The sequence below is a fragment of the Natrix helvetica genome, assembly GCF_964273705.1.
Source record: "Natrix helvetica genome assembly, chromosome: 2".
Classification (NCBI taxonomy): domain Eukaryota; kingdom Metazoa; phylum Chordata; class Lepidosauria; order Squamata; family Natricidae; genus Natrix; species Natrix helvetica.
In genome coordinates this window covers 227,155,863-227,173,656 of record NC_138552.1, presented here as the reverse complement: position 1 = coordinate 227,173,656, position 17,794 = coordinate 227,155,863, and the positions used below count along the sequence as shown (strand labels likewise).

Below are 17,794 nucleotides of genomic sequence, written 5' to 3'. Positions count from 1 at the left end.
CATAAGCCTAATGTATCACCAGCTTCTTACCAATATAATAAGTGATATGTAATGGAATTCGAAAGAGCCATCCTATGAACCCAAATTTGCTCTGTCTTTCTTTGGATCTTGCCTTTGTTTCTGGGAAGCATTAAGAGATTAAAAGCATAACTCATGCTCTAGTTTGCCTGAATATCCAGCTTCTAGGAGGATTGATGCTGCCTTTTAAGTACAGAAGAAGATGGGAGGTGAAGTACTGTCCTCTTAGGGATCCTGGTTGTCCAGATCTAGTCTGCAATGTAGGCAAATTACATATATTTTTTATTATTAGTTTTATTTATTATTACATTTGCTTCCCGACCATCTTGCTTCAAAGCAGCAGATATATGTAAATCTATCACAATTTCAAAGTGATTATAACAACATTTTGCATCTTCTGCATTGATCTAGAACTGCCTGAATTTTACATTTTTACTAACTTTCTAGCTGTAAAATCTGCTGAAAATTATGTTTTCTCTTTTTACCCATAATATTGCCCCTTTTCCATACAAATTTCTAGAGCTGCAGATTAGGTCTTCCTACTGTGTCAGTTGCTTCAAGACAGAGTTCATCAGGTAATTCCAAATCTAAAATAATATGGCCTGCAAATGCCTTTTCCTTTTCCAGTCTCAGACATTTAATGTTAACTGCTCTCTCCTAGATTCTCACTAAAGTCCAAGCTTAAAAGACAGGGCTTCCTTCCTCCTTAGCAAATGACAGTTCTGGCAGTTGGAGCATCCCTGTGGTCATGTGATCACTATTTGGGTGCTTGGCAACCAATGTCCCCACAACCAAATTTAATTGGAAGCCAGCAGGGAAGGTCGCAAATGATGATCATGTGACTGCAGGGCACTGCAACCATTGTATAGTATGATCTGGTTGCCAAGCACGCAAAATATTAATCATATGACCACATATGAAAACTGCTCAAGGTTCAAGGACAGATTGTATTGTAACATTCTTTAAATAAACAGGACAGATTTAAGAAACAAAATCAATGTTTGAACAAGTGCTTAAAGAATAATGAATGGACTCTATTCTATATTCACAAAATTCCAATTTCTTATACTTTCACCAGTTCTGCAACTGCACTTCAAGAAAGATAATATCTTATAGATACTCGGGTATCAGTTTCAATCCTTCAGGTAGTTGACATTCTCATCATCAGGCCCACCAAATAAAAACCGAGAAAGCTTTGTCAGGAATAATAAAATTTTGGCATACAATATAGGTCAACATATCCTCCAATGTGGTTTCAAAAAAAAGAAGTTAGTTCCTTACTCTTCATAAGCAGTAGAGTTATGGAAATTTCTACCTCTTTATAATATAAAATTATTTCAAATCCAACTCCACGGAATTATTTTAGGTATACCTAATGGTACTCCTACCCCCCTTCTTTATGCTGAAATTGGTAGACGCATAATTAAAGCTAGAACAATTGTAAGGACATTTAATTATAGGGCTAGACGTCTCTCACTGCCTGATGCCTCCTGGAGCAAATGAATTTTTTCACTCCTTCCTGCACTAATTGATTTACATTTTTATCCAATCATTTTAAGTTTGCTCCAGAATTCTTTTTAAATTCAAGTAATTCTAACAATAATTTATTATTTAAAAAAAGGATGCTGGATGCCCTCTCAAATTGTTTAAATTACCACACAAAATTAAGTGCTTATTGATATGCACTTAATAAAACCAAAATCAAATGCTATCCATTATCTCAAATTTGTTACAGTGCCATCCTTTCGAGAGACACTTACAAGACTATAATCCAGTAAATTGCATCGACAAAGGGAGGGCCAATTTCTCAATATCCTATATGAGCTTCCAATGCATATTCTAATTTTCCAAAGAAATTATAGAAGATTTTACACATTATTTATTGTACTGCCCTATTTCCACGTCAGAACATAGAAAATTCTGGTGCTTCTCTTGATACAAAAATCATTTTGACATGATTCATGTTAAACTGAATATCTAATGAATTTAGATAAGGAAACAATACCATGAAAATTAGCAAGTTTTATATGGGCTGCTGCTAAACAGAGAGAATATTTTATCAAAGGTTCCTAATATTTTTCTTCTACAATACTGTTTTAATATTTTTACATATTTTTGAACATATTAGTGCAGAATTCCCCAACCTTTCTGGCAGAGGGGGTAGAGAGAGGCGATGGTTCAGCACAAACGGCCGCAAGCATGCGCAGCTCCATTTGTGTGAGTAGTGAGCTCACACACACACCAACCATTCATGCAAATGGAGTGTGCATGAATGTGCTTGTTTGCTACTCACGCAAGTGGGAATATATGTGTTCCCGCCATTTCTGCGGCCCAGTTGAAAACACCTCATGACCCATTAGTGGGCCTGGGTCCAGAAGTTGGGTACCCCTGTTTTAGTGTATTTTATTAATGTTTGTTCACTTCTGTGCAGGTTCTATATTATTTGTTAAGACAAGTGGTGAAAACAATAAACAAATCTATTGATTAATTGATTGACTTAGCAAGTGCTAAAAAAAAACAGATTAATTGTCCATAAACATTCTGAATATCCCAATTCAGATCTAATCCCTTTTGATAAAATCCTGCTTCCAAAGAACCATGACCAGATGAATGTGGACCAAAGACCAACACAAACCATTCAAGTAGGCTTGTTTTGCAGTTGTTTTGATCTTGTCCAAAGTGATATAGAGGGGAGCATCAAAGTGGCCAAGAATATTGGCAGCTGCTGGACATCTAGGAGAGAAGGTATGAGATTCAGGGACAAGTGGGCTGCTAGAGTATGCTAGATGAAGAGACTGTAGCTGAATTGAGAAAGAAGAAGGAAAATGAGTTAGAAGAGTTTGTGGGATATACTGTGCTAAGAACTGCTTATGGGAAGATGGGAGAAAGTGGGTGATATGATGACATGCACAAGCACTGCATGGCTCAGCATTAATATTATTGAATGATAACAAGTCTGCACTGCTGGTTTCATTTTACCTAAATTGTTGCTAGCCCAAAATGTTTTCTTGTTGTTTGGATTGAGGACTTAACAATTCAGGAATTAAGCTGAATCGGGCGAATATTCCTAATTAAAGATTTTCTATAACTATATTTTCACACTGAAACTTTTCCAATATTTAAAATGAAGCTTTGTGTCTGTAATAAAATAACAAATGTGATGAAAATTAAATTGAACTGAATATATAAGGTATTAATCAAAACCAGATTTAGGTTCTGGTTTGTTTTTCCAGATAGCTATCTCTAGGAAAAATAGAGTTTAGGCATCCTAAAATAGGCATTGATATATCTTCCTCCCAGTGAAAGATCTTGAATTATAAATATATAACAATAATTTTTAAGCAAAACTTCAGAGTTTTGTGAAACTATATTTCCCAGTATAATACTTTGCAATGGACTCTATTAAACGGAATGGAACTGTAATCCTCACTTAACAGTAATTAGGACCAGAATTTCTATTGCTCAATGTCGCTATCGATTCAGCGATAAAGGACAACATGAGGGTGAAGGTTTGTTCTCTGAGCTTGTGGGTTTGGTTTCCAAACATTTTGTTACCAGGCTAGGTAGTATCTTCAGCGGAGTTTAGTAGGTCTTGGCAACACCACTGACTATACTGCTTAGCAGCAGCAACTGTGGCAATTCCAAATTATCAGTGCTATGAAAATCACTGGGGATCATTAAGTGAAAACTTCATGTAACTGTGACTTTTGACTTCCTATTAGCCTCCTCATTGACTTTGCTTGTGGGTAACTGGAAGAGAACATAACAAATTGCAATCACATGACTGTAGCAATACAAAACAATTGGAACTTTGAGAATCTATTGTAAATACTTTTAGCACTGTCACAAATTCATAGGACTGTAATTTGGGCCACTTTGAAAATTTATTTCATTTCAACTATTTTTGTCTGCTGCATTTTTTCTATTGGCATCCACAAGTAGATAAAATAATACTTTAAAAACTAAGTGCAAATCAAGCGTGTTAAATCAAATTTCAAGCCATTTGGGTTAATTATTTCCCCCCCAGAAAACTCATATCACTAGCTATATTTAAAAATTATTAAATTACATAGTAGGTTTAGCTTTTATTAGGTGGATATTTTTCAAGACAGAAAAATGGTCTTTTATCTGCTAATAGCAAGACAGGTAAAAGAAAAGATCAGTTAAGCTTGTATCACTGGTTCTGTATCTTAATATGAAAAGATGAAATATGTTCAGCGATCTAATAGCGATTCTTGGAGTACTGAAGGGACTTACGATAAAATAATGGCTATTACTATTCTCTAATATTGATCAATATGGGTAGTGTTAAATTAATATCAATAAAGTTTCAATTACAGAATTTTTTAAAAAAATCAAGTAAATTACTTTTTTCACAAGAATTATAGGAATGCAAAATTTTAACAAATGCATTCAGACAGAATCTTAGTCAACGCCTAAAGATCTTTTTCAAGCCCGTGTAACTACAAATCAGTCACAATATCATGTTCCCATTAAGATTTCTTTCTAAGAAGGTACACTTAGCTATATAATTATATAGTAAGGTGTGGTGGCGCAGTGGTTAGAATGCAGTATTGAAGGCTACTTCTGCTGACTGCTGGCTGGCAGCAGTTTGGCAATTTGAGTCTTACTGGTTCAAGGTTGACTCAGCCTTCCATCCTTCCGAGGGTGGTAAAATGAGGAGCCAGATTGTTGGGAGCAATATGCTGACACTATAAACTGCTTAGAGACGGCTGTAAAGCACTGTGAATTGGTATATAAGTCTAATTGCCATTGCTATATTCATGGAACATGCCTTAACACTGTCTCGTCAATTCTAGCAATAATAGATAAATGAATGAAACTTATTATAAATGTAGAGAACATTAAACTAAAGCAAGAGCTACACATACAAATTATATAAAATCATTAAAGATAAATCAGCAGTTAATTCTGATAACGATGACTATATTAGTATGAGAATCAAATCACACTAGAAAGGATTTTCGAATTCTCTTTTTGCAGTGTGACAGTTAATAAATAATAGCGCGAATCAACATCTGTCAATGCCATTTCTGAATCAGTCATTGAAAAATGTAATGGTACCTTAGGCTTAAGACAATGTCTTTTATACCCAAAATCAAGTTTGGGAGAATCAGCATTAATTTATTAAACTTATCCAAAATGGAAAATAAATTATTGGTGTTTTAGTACCAGCATTCAAGAATCTTGATGACTGGCTCAGAAGAACCCTTATTAGCTGTCAGAGTTTCAGTCAGATATTCTCTTTAAAGTATTTTTTGTGTCTATGTGCTGAATAGGAAGAATAAGCTGGTTCTGCTTAATTGCCACTGAAATTAATGACGACTTTTGTCAATTGGAAATTATTCAGATATTTAAATTTAGTAGCTGGAGCAGTGGGGTTGTGCAGTGTGCCAGAAGATACAGTTATAGTTGATTGGTTGGAGAGTGATGGCTCCTGCATTAGGGAATCTGTGCTGTGATTGGTTGCTGAAGGTATGGAGGGGGAGTTTCCTTTTTCCCCCGCCTTTTTCTTCTATGTGCCTTGTATACCCTGTGATTTAACCTATGATGCTCCTATTTGCTGTAAATATAGATGTAAAATGTATTTATTTGTATAAAACTACAAGTTCATGCCAGCATTTCTGACTTCATTTGGACACCTGCTGCAAAATTAAGGACACTGAAAAGCAATATTGAATCCAGATTGTATTTACATGCTTGCAATTGGAATCAGAAAAGGAACAGAAGTTTTTCGAACATTGTTATAACATGGATTGAAATGGAACCACAGAAAAGTGTCAAAGTAATGAAGAGAGAATACAATTATGACTGCAACTGAAGCATCTTACTGACTATCGGAAAATGGAATAAATCTATATGAAACATTCATTCATTTGAGAGTGGCATATAAAGTTTTGGGAATCATCTTTCCAATCCAAAGATTTAAAATGTTAAAAGGTTGGCACTAAAAGGTTCACTGAATTTAGTAATACAATCCATTGTGTAATGGAAACATGTAAAATATACTGAAACAACATTACTGGATTTTGTAAACAGCAAAAAGCATGCTGAGAGATTGTTCTTGGCTCTTCAAAATTGCAAATTGCTGGATGTTGCCAGATCTTGGGACATGCATGCACTGGAAATTACTAGCACCTAGTCTTAGGAATCCTGGTAACTGGCAGGAACAAGCTTGTTTTTAATGTTAGCAGCTTTCTTCCCAAGTAAGTATATATCATTAACCAAGATTTGTAAATAGCCATTTGCCTCTTCACCTGTGTAAAGTATGAATCCTCTCTGCATAGCCATGCATAGAATCTCTGTAAATCAAGTGAATGCTGATTCATTTTACCATTTTCATTTTATCAGATTGACTAGGAAACACCCATCATAAAAAAATAAAATAAACATCAACTGGGTGGATTCTTCCCACCTAGAAGAACACTAGGATCCTGAACTTAATAGGCTGAAAGAACAATACAGAGAATGACAACAGCCCTGCTGGATTAGGCTCATCCAAAATTTCACTTCTAACAATGACTAACCAGATGTCTTTGGAGTGGTTGCAGGCAGAAAATGAAGTCACACTTCTTCACCATTGTTTCTTACTGTATTTATAGGTAGCTGGCTGAGCAATAACTTTGTCTTGGCAAAGAAAATTCTGGACTATTTTATTTATGCTATGCATGAGTTCATATACAGGTGAAACTCGAAAAATTAAAATATCGTGCAAAAGTTCATTTACTTCAGTAATGCAACTTAAAAGGTGAAACTAATATATGAGATAGACTCATAACATGGAAAGCAAGATAGTTCAAGCTGTGATTTGTCATAATTGTGATGATTATGGCTTACAGCTCATGAAAACCCCAATCCACAATCTCAGAAAATTAGAATATTGTAAAAAGGTGCAATATTCTAGCCTTAAAGTGTCCCACTCTAATCAGCTAATTAAGCCATAACACCTGCAAAGGGTTCCTGAGCCTTTAAATGATCTCTCGGTCTGGTTCAGTAGGAATCACAATCATGGGAAAGATTGCTGACCTGGCAGTTGTGCAGAAAACCATCATTGACACCCTCCATAAGGAGGGAAAGCCTCAAAAGGTAGTTGCAAAAGAAGTTGGATGTTCCCAAAATGCTGTATTAAAGCACATTAATAGAAAGTTATGTGGAAGGGAAAAGTGTAGAAGAAAGAGGTGCACAAGCAGCAGGGATGACCGCAGCCTGGAGAGAATTGTCAGGAAAAGCTCATTCAAAAGTGTTGGGGCCACCACACACAGATGGATCCTGGACATGGGCTTCAAATATCGTATTCCTCTTGTCAAGCCGCTCCTGAACAAGAACAAACATCAGAAGCGTCTTACCTGGGCTAAAGAAAAACAGACCTGGTCTGTTGCTCAGTGGTCCAAAGTTCTCTTTTCTGATGAGAGCAACTTTTGCATCTCATTTGGAAACCAAGGACCCAGAGTATGGTGGAAGAATGGAGAGTCACACAATGCAAGATGCTTGAAGTTTCCACAGTCTGTGTTGATTTGGGGAGCCATGTCACTGCTGGTATTGGTCCACTGTGCTTCATTAAGTCCAGGATCAACGCAGCCGTCTACCAGGAGATTTTGGAGCACTTCATGCTTGCTTCCGCAGTTGAGCTTTATGGGGATGCTGACTTCATTTTCCAGCAGGACCTGACCACACTGCCAAAAGCACCAAAACCTGGTTCAATGATTGTGAGATTACTGTGCTTGATTGGCCAGCAAACTCGCCTGACCTGAACCCCTTAGAGAATCTATGGGGCATTGCCAAGAGAAAGATGAGAGACATGAGACTGAACAATGCAGAAGAGCTGAAGGCCGCTATTGAAGCATCCTGGTTTTCCATAACACCTCAGCAGTGCCACAGGCTGATAGCTTCCATGCCATGCCACATTGAGGCAGTAATTGCTGCAAAAGGGGCCCAAACCAAGTACTGAGCACATATGCATGCTTATACTTTTCAGAGGTCCGATATTGTTCTATGTACAATCCTTGTTTTATTGATTGCATGTAATATTCTAATTTTCTGAGATTGTGGATTTGGGGTTTTCATGAGCTGTAAGCCATAATCATCACAATTATGACAAATCACGGCTTGAACTATCTTGCTTTGGATGTAATGATACTTATCTCATATATTAGTTTCACCTTTTAAGTTGCATTACTGAAATAAATGAACTTTTGCACGATATTCTAATTTTTTGAGTTTCACCTGTATGTTGACTGTAACCCCTCCAATCATTTTCTGTTCTAATCAGAGCAACCAAATTTTCTTAGTTCACAGCACCCTTAGTATTACAAAGTTATGATACTTCAAAAGGACACCACAAAAATTTTACCCTGGGCTGTCACATAACATAGTTTGGGAATCAGACTAAACGAAGGAAGGAGGTTCCTTATAAGGAAGGTGTCTAAACCTCTGAATATTTATCTTTTTTTCTTTTTCCAGCTCCATTGCAACCTGCCAAGTGTAGCAATCAAAACTATATATAATACTCCAGATGCCGACATTCTAACTTTGCATGAGGACATTACAATGTTGGCAATTTCATTTTCAGCTCTTTTTTTAATGATCCCTGCATGCAATTTGCTTTCTTCACAGCTGCCACACACTGAATTGATGTCTTCACTAAACTAGCTGCATCAACCCTAAAAAGATTAGATTCGAACAGTTCAGACTTCTGTCCGTCTATCTATGAAGTTATCCATAAACTTATTTTACTGCTTGCATCCAAATCAAGATAATTTTCTCACAATTAACAAGCACTGGATGTAACACAAATCTTTACGGGACTGTCCAGCCCTCCCTTTAGAAAACTGATTATTTATTTCTATAGGTGCTGCCTGAATTTTTAACTGGTTATCAACAAGTTTTCTTATTTTGTTATTACTAAATTTACTGAAGAGTCTGCAGTGAGGGATTTACCAAAGCCTTTTTGAAAATCCAACTCTGCAATGTAGACAACCCTAAAAAACTACTAAGAGTTTGGCGAGGCAAGATTTGCCTGATGCGCCAATTGTGCCCCTTATTGGACCGGGATGCCCTACGCACAGTCACCCATGCGCTAGTGACGTCTCGCCTGGACTACTGCAATGCTCTCTACATGGGGCTTCCCTTGAGATGCACTCGGAGACTACAGTTGGTCCAGAACGCGGCCGCGCGGGTGATTATGGGGAGGACTAGATACTCCCCTGTAACACCTCTCCTGCGCGAGCTGCACTGGCTTCCTGTGGTCTACCGAGTGCGTTTCAAGGTTTTGATTATGATCTTTAAAGCGCTTCATGGCACAGGACCTAGTTACATGCAGGATCGCATCCTGCCCCACACATCCCTACGACCAATTCGCTCACACAGAGAGGGACTTCTCCGGGTGCCGTCCGCCAAACAGTGTCGGGGGGCGACACCCAGGAGCAGAGCCTTCTCTGTGAGGGGCCCAGCCCTGTGGAATGACCTCCCCCGTGACATCAGGATTATTTCCGATCTCCGCTCCTTCCGTGTACAGTTGAAGACCCACCTCTTTCAATTATCTGGCCTGGCTCAACCGTAATTTTTCATATTCCTCCTGACTGTCTTTTTTAAATTTTAAATTTTTATTGTATATTGGGTTTTTATTATTGGGGTATGTTAATGGTTTTAATTGTCTAAATGTTGTAATCTATTACCTCCTCCGTGCATGTATGTCTTTGTATATATGTATGTTTATATATGTCCTAGTGTACGCCGCCCCGAGTCCTGCCTGGAAAGGGAGCGGCTAATAAATTCAAATTTATTATTTATTATTATTATTATTTCCCTTTGCAGAATCCATGCAGATTGTCCTGCAGTGAGGTGTGTTCCTTTATGTGCTATGTTATTTCTTCTCCTTTTGGTTTACTATTTTATGTTCTTTATTTGTTAGATTTGGATTCCATTCCTCTCAATTGCAGAGTGACTCTGGGTAATGTACTAATAGCAGCATAAATACCTTAAAAACATATAACAATATGAAAAAAGCAATTAGTTAGATAAAAAACAAAAATAAGTTAAAATGTGAGGGTAAGGCCATCAAAAAGCCAACTTTCCTTTGCTCCTCAGTAAGGCCTGTGAGTTGCCATGTCTTCAAACTCCTTCAAAAGGCCCAGGAGAGTTGGGGTCTGCCTTATATCTGGAGGGAAGGTATTCATGAGGGTGGGGCCAGTGGCAGAGAAAGCTTTCTTCCTGGACCCTACTAGTTGAAATTATTTAACTGATAGGGTCTATAACATACCTTCCCTGCTTGACCATCTATGGGCTGATGTGATAAGGCTGAGATGGTTTCTCAGGTAATCTGGCCCCGTGTCTATAGAACTTTAAAGGTAATAACTAATGACTGTGAACTGGACCCAAAAGGAAACTGGGCACAGCATAGGTCCTGTAGTAAAGGTATTACATATGCCATCCTTGAGGCACTCATAATTTCTTACACAGCTGCTTCTGGATACTCTTCAATGGTAACATTGCAATTGTTCATTGGGAGATGACTAGGTCATGAGTGAACAAGGTATTTATTTTACTGATGTTTTTTTTACCATTCCAGTGGAAAGTATTCCAACTATTTTACTGCCAAATATACAAAACCAAAAAGCCTAAAAACAAATAAACATTAAGTGCTGCTACTCCATCATACTTGGGAATAATTTAACTCGTTAAAATAGCCAGGATTTCAGGGCTCTATGGAAATGTAGTAGGGTAGTCCTTATATCCAGGAGGCTATTCCAAAGGATCACCATCTTGGAGAAACTTGACATGAGGGTCCCTGAAGCTGATATTCCTTCAATAGCAGTGTTTTTATTATGTCCTCTGTTCCCAACTTCAGATGACTAAATTCTCCTCAGAGCAGGTGGTCTTGGCGATGCCATGCAGGTTTTTAATATAACAACTAGCACTTTGAATTCAACTAGATGTTCATCAGCAAATACATCTTCTACAGTACATATATCATACAGTCAAACTTGTATGACACTTCACTCCCAACAGTTTCACAGGGAATAGTCCTGAGAAAGGGCAAAACTTTTCTATTTTGAGTAGAATCAATATTCAGAAAGCAGAACCACTGCAGAAGTGTCATCAATTCCTAATCTTTTCAGCCAAGTCCAAGAGGATACCATGGTCAATGGAACTGAAAACAGCTGAAAGGATAGCAGGCCCAAGAAAGTCTTATTCCCTTGCCCCACTTTGGCCACATGTTACCTACATGGGTTGTCAATGCCTTGATTCTATTAAGCTGACTGACTATATTGACTACCTTTCTGTCTTGATTTGACTGACAAATTATATATATTCTCTTTGAGCATCCTGTTCACTCCTTTGTTATCATGTCTCAGCAATTTATATTTAAAATGTTCTTATTGTTCTACTTTGTGTTTTTTGCCCTTCACTTTTGCATATCTTTGGCTTCTCTGCTCCAACTTTCATTATATTCATGTTCTTAAATAATGTTTTTAAATAAAAAGCGTTCTAAATCACAACAGTTGTATGTAAAACTAAGGATAATTTGTCTAGGCAATCTCAATCTCATTTCCTATTTTACTCTTCAAATAGTTTATCTTTAATACTGCTATCACTGCAGATCAGAGAACTGGCCTCATTCTATAAAAGAATACAACCCTCCTTCATGAAGCCAAAACAAGTTTCACTGACCTAGTCATGCAGTATTATACTATTAATAACCAGTTTAATTGACTACGAATAGGAAAAGAGTGAATTAAATGTACAAATTAGTATATGAAGTCTAACCAGCTCTTTAGATCATACCTGTGCTATATAAATGATTATAGAAAGAGAAATTATATTCTTCAGACCACTGTATCATAGTTGGACCAGTCTTCTAACGTAACTTTCTTTAAAATCATATAAGTACCCAATATTCATATCCATCCTTCTTTGAGTCCACAACTTTATCATACAACTCAAGCAAACATAAGGAGATACAAAAATTAGACTGCTAAAACAAAGTGTCCAAAAGGGGGCACAATCATATGAAATGCTTGCATCTACCCCTGTTCCTCTTTTAACTGCTTTATTCAAATTGTTATAATATAAACTAATATTGTATTCATGGGACTAACTCTTGTTTTAAACAATTTCTGCTATCTAGCACCCTTCATGGAACACGATATACAGTGGATTTGTCACAATTTTTTAAAAAAATAAGTGTAGATGTTTTGGTACAGATGATGAAGTTTATTGTTCAAGAAGAAAACCTTTCAAATTTAATTTGAAAAACTACGTACAGTAAGTTGCTTTCTACATATGATAATCTTCAATAAAATTGTAGTTTCATGGCACAAAATATGAATACGCACTTTGAGAGCCTTATTTGTATCCTATTTTTGAAATGATTCTATTGCAATATGGAAGAAATGGGAACATAGGGAGTTCATTAAACCCCATATAACCATATTGAAAATTAAATATAAAAAGCAGCTACAAGCAAATACAAGCAAAGAGAATGGAAAAAACTAAGCCTGAACATTCAATACAGAGCCTGAAAGTGTTCTAAATATTGCAAGCAGTATTCACACAAAAGATGCAGAGAGCTTAAGCCAGAATGATTTCATAGCAAACAGATTTGCCCGAACAGGCTGCCTCATAATCCTGCCAGTTTTTTTTAAAATAAATGTTGCTTTATCTACAGTTTCTGCTTAAAGAGAGCCATATCAGCAGTCATCTGTAATAGAACACATTACCAATTGCGGAATGTTTAATGACTTTAGCAATATTTTAAGTCTACAGAATTTTGATAATTTACGTTTATGTATATCATTAGAAATAACTAAGTATGGTAACGCAAACAAAATTTTGGGAGTTCAGCACAAAACAAATAAATCTAATTCTATTATAAGGATAAAGATATAACCAAGACTTTCATCAACTTTAGAGATCTCAATTTTCCCTAGAAATGTTAATTATAATAGTGGTTTAGGAATCACTATGGTTTTCACCACTTAAGTTTCCAAGGTTTTGGCTTTTCCTTGGAAAAGCCATCTGAAATGACATCTGTTTGCCTCTCTCAAAGAAAAAAGAAGAAGAAAATCAAACCGATCAAACATCATCTTTTCACCAACAAAAGGAAAGTACAGCTCTTTAGACATCTGAACATAACAGTGACCCATTTGTTAAAGTGTAGGGTAAGTATGAGAAAATCATCCATAGTTGCTTTGTCTTTAATGAAAATTAATTGGAGACTGCAGAATATAGGCACAATGTTAATTCAGTGCAATGATCTCTAACAGCTATCACATCAATGTAACTCTAACTGCACATTTACTTTTAGGAGATCATTTTTCAATATCCAAGTTTGAATACGCTTTATATTATTCAGATATATGCCTTATTCCTCAGCCTTAGGAATGGTGCAATATATACCAATACTTTTACCAAAAGGAACAGGAATCAGTTTACAACATAAAATTATAACTGAATCCTGGCTATACCCAATTAAAAGTGAAGCAAAAAAAGAATATGTGGACTGTCTCTTTGATAACAGCCAATTTCCACATTAAAGACTGGAACTTAAGTTTTCCTAAGTGAAATGTGAATGTGAATATGATGATGCACCCTAGAAACCAGCTGATACATTGCTCAAATAATAACAATGAATACTCATACGGTGATTTTAAAAAATGCACCCAAGACTTACTTTTTTTTAATGCAATGAAGGCTCTCTACAAGTTTCCAGAAGATATGGTGTGTATGTGTTTTTCTAACCTTCATTTTTGAATTATGGGAATGTACCAAGTTATACAAAAAAGGCTTGGTTACAGAACAAGGACCTTATGACTTCAATGATTGGGAGGAAAATCTAAACAGTATCTTAGGATATTTGGGGCAGATTCTGAGTATTTTTATGAAAGTTGTGGCAAATTCTTTCACTGTTCTGTTGATACATGTTTCACCAAACACTATTTGGTTGTTTAATCTTGAGGTTTTTTTTCTCCAAATAGCCACACTCAACCACCACCTTCTAAGGGAATATAATCTTGTCTGTATTATTTGAAGATTATTTTTTATCGCTAGTAATAAACTGTTTCCACAAAAGGTATATTTGTTCAATAATTTAGCAAATTAAATTATAGATGCCTATACTGAACACCTTTCCTTTGGTATTTGATCACACATACAAATAACAATAAGCTGCCAGATTCTGACCCAACTTCCATCTGTGCTTATCCTACTATTGGCAGAAAGGATGCTATTTCATATTTATATAAAATATGCAAAACTAATGTAGCATAAATCATCATTCTATAATTAAACTACAAGCATAATACTTACTTTCAATTATGTTCAGCAGTCTTGTCTCAAAACTCCTGTTTTCACTAGATTTGAGGCAAGTATACATATTTGTCTTAAACAGTAACTTATTGGCTGAATAAAGAAACATAGTTTAATGTCAGATTGTCACGAAATCTTTCAAAGTTTTTTTTTTAAAGTTCTACATACTGACCAGTAGGGGTCATTTCAGCACAAAAATTATAACAGAATAAGCTGACTCAAAGAGGAAGCTTTGTGGAAACACAAGACTTATTTCTTTTGAGGTAAACAGGCTTTTTATCCATACACGATATTAATGACAAGAGTGTTCTCAATTTTGAAAGATGTTTAATTAATAGATGAAAAGCAAGTAATTCATCCAACGACTTTAATGTAATTGTTGGAACTATCAACAGACTTCAAAACTAACATTCTTATCTACAAGCTCAATCATATAGACATTTTGCAAAATCCAAAGTTAGCTATAATTACCAAGAGCTTAGCCGAAGTCCTCATTTAAAGCTTTGAAGATGAAACTACAGTTGTGTAGGTAAGCTATTTATCTGGAAATAGTTTGGCTAATTTCTGCAGGTTGTATTCTTGGAGAAGTTGGGACAGGAAAAGCTGGGATAAATATTACATTTCTGTCACTGTCTGAAGTGTCATTTCTAGAGATTTCCTGTGCTATTTGCTGCAGGGGAATGCCAGATACAAAGTAACAGCTGAAGTCAGGCAATCAAATACATTACTTTTAAACAATTATTAAAACTGTCAAAACCTCTGAACTAAAATGAAGTAGGGTATTGAAGTGTTATGGCAGAATTTGCTCTAGCATAAACATTCTCTATAGTTACTCATAAACATGTACTTTCCATAACAGCCAATTCATTCAGCTCAATAAGCTTATAAATTCTTTAAGTTTAAAACTTCCATGCAAAGGAATCATAATCTCAAGCAAGTTATTAAAAGTCTGATAGGGCTCATCTTGCCAATTAAACTACACTGAAACACACCTGTGCTAGAAAAAAAGGCATCTCAGCTACAAAACTAAGGTTAAAACAAGCTGTAGTGGCTGCCCCAAAGGATAAATCTGGACATTTTTAGGGATAAAAGAGTATTAAGAATTCTTTAAATTATGCATGGCTGGGAGTGTTTAGATGACTTTCCTGCCATTTTTTTCCAGAGGAATTTTTGAGCTCTCTGCAGCCCTCTTGTGGATCATTCTTATGGAAGGGAAGTGAAAAGGAATTTTCCATAAAAGATTCTGAGTGTCATAAACACTATATCCTCTTAGACTTCCGAATGAAAAGTTATAATGGAGAGACAGAATACTCACACGCAATTTGGGAAGGCACTAAACAAAATATTTAAATGTTTCCAATTATATTAATTATAAAGAATACTTATGAAAAATGTGTGTGTGAGAGAGAGCTATATAACACATCTTTTTTTAAAAAATGAAAACAAGACAGTTGGTTCTTTTCCTCATCCCAGCAAACAAGTATGCAGTTGGGCAATTGCTCTTTTCAACCTTCTTGGGAGCAGAACTCCAAAATAATTCGAATAAGGAGAGTTTATTTGTATTCAGTAATGTTTTGAAAAAACATTTATTAAGAAAGATTAAAAAGGAAGGGGAACCCTTCAACACTATAACTAGGTAAAAGTTGAGTTCCACATGACACACGATCAATAGCCAACTGCTTCATATATATGGATTGAAAAGTCAGTCAATTACAGCCATCTACATTCAGGTAAGCCTGTTCCTGATTTCGGTGGTAAAAGTCAGCAGGAAAATAGCCAAGTCAGAGGAACGAAATGATGTCCAAATTAATATTTTTGTACTAATACAACAAAAACCCGCTTTATTTTTGAGGTCCAATTAAAATTCATCTTGAAACTTAACACCGAAGAAAACAGCAAGAAAAAGGCGGGGGGGGGGAGGAGGAGGAGGGGGTGGCGGCATAAAAGAGGAAACAGGAGAACCAAACACCCTCCAGTGCTTGGAAACATGCGCGCACCACTAACCACTATCAGCGTCTTTCCTTTTTCCCCTTTATTCTTTTTTTTAAATAGTGGAGACATACATACACACATACATATACATACATATATATATACACACACACACACACACACACACATATACACATACATACATACATACATACATACATACATACATACACACTCATACAGGAGCATGACATAGACAAATGGAAAATATTTCTTGGGAGAGAGAGAAGAGATGGAACCTACGAACACGCCAGATTCGAAGAAGCGATCACCTTTCCTTGAATTTCGCGAGCGGGTTGCAAGGTAGTTATAGCTGCATTACACCCCGATTGTGCGTCGGAAAAATGGAGAGGCTGGAAAGGAAACCGCGAAACGCCACTATTGGATGGGGTGGGGGGGGGGTGTTTGCTGGGGGGGGGTGATATAAGCGTAAAGCTCAAAGGGTCCTTTTCCTCTCTCGGGGCAGAGCCCCGCAACCCTACCAAGCCACGCGCTGCTCCGGGCTCCTGGGTCCGCGCGCGGGGGGCGGGGCGGCTATCCGCCCCGGGGACAGGAGCAAGACCACGATCTTCCGCGTTTTACCTTCGCAGACGCCCGCTTCGTACTCGGTGAGAGAATCGCCGTTGAGCGGCGGGCGGATCACACAGCGAAGTCCGCGGTCGCAGGCGCCGTGCAGCCCGAAGAAACCGCCGCAGCTCTCATTGCGCTGCCGGGCGCAGATGAAGCAGCAGCCGCAGATGTCCAGGACGACGCCGCCGGGGCAATTCTTGGGCTCCTCGCACCTGGACTCGTCGCAAGGCAGGCAGACGAAAGCCCGCGTCCCGGGCGTCCCCGGGAGCACCAGCAGCGCCAGGAGCAGCAGCCACCCCTCGGCCAAGGGCCAGTCGCCGCCGACACCCCGACGCCTCCGCCCCGCGGCGTCCGTGGCCAGGGACATCACGGCCAGGGCCGAGGCAGCCCTCGCAAGTCCACTCGAACTCCCCGAGCCCGGCGTGGAGCAACCCAGCCGCGCTGCGGCGACGGCGTCGGCGACGGAGCTCTGCCTCCTCCGGCTGCTCCAGAAAAGTTTCCTGTTGCCGACCAGCAGCTCTGCGGTCCAGCTGAAGTTCTCCTCGAGGCAGGCGGGCAAAGAAACTCGCTCGTCCGGCTGGTCCTCTCCCTCCGGACTCCTGGGAACCTCCGGGCGCTCCTGCGCAGCGACTACGCAGCTAGTATAACGGGCGCCGGAGCGAGAGCAAAGTGAACACCAGCAGCTCCGCCGACAACTCACCGCCCGACTCCGGACTCTTCGCCTTCTCCGACTTCTCCCAGCTCCCAACGTTTTACTCCCGCCCTCGACTGCTTCGCGGTCATTGGATGGCGACTCGACGAGCTCGGCCCCCGACCGCTTTCCCGGGCTCTCATTGGGTGCTCTCCTCCGCCTCGGCCCGCCCCTTCGCCCACCCTTTACTTTCTC

General features: G+C 38.1%; 1 protein-coding gene across 2 annotated transcripts in view; it reads right to left on the bottom strand.

Annotated features, from left to right (window-relative positions):
• Positions 1-17,670, bottom strand: part of CRIM1 (cysteine rich transmembrane BMP regulator 1) — a 148,358-nt gene extending 130,688 nt beyond the window's left edge. For both annotated transcript variants that reach the window (XM_081941882.1, XM_081941883.1), the window contains exon 1: positions 16,921-17,670. In XM_081941882.1, coding sequence (XP_081798008.1) covers positions 16,921-17,275 — 355 coding nt within the window. In that variant the 5' untranslated portion in view covers positions 17,276-17,670. The remainder of the gene's footprint in view (positions 1-16,920) is intronic.
• Positions 17,671-17,794: the final 124 nt, after the last annotated feature.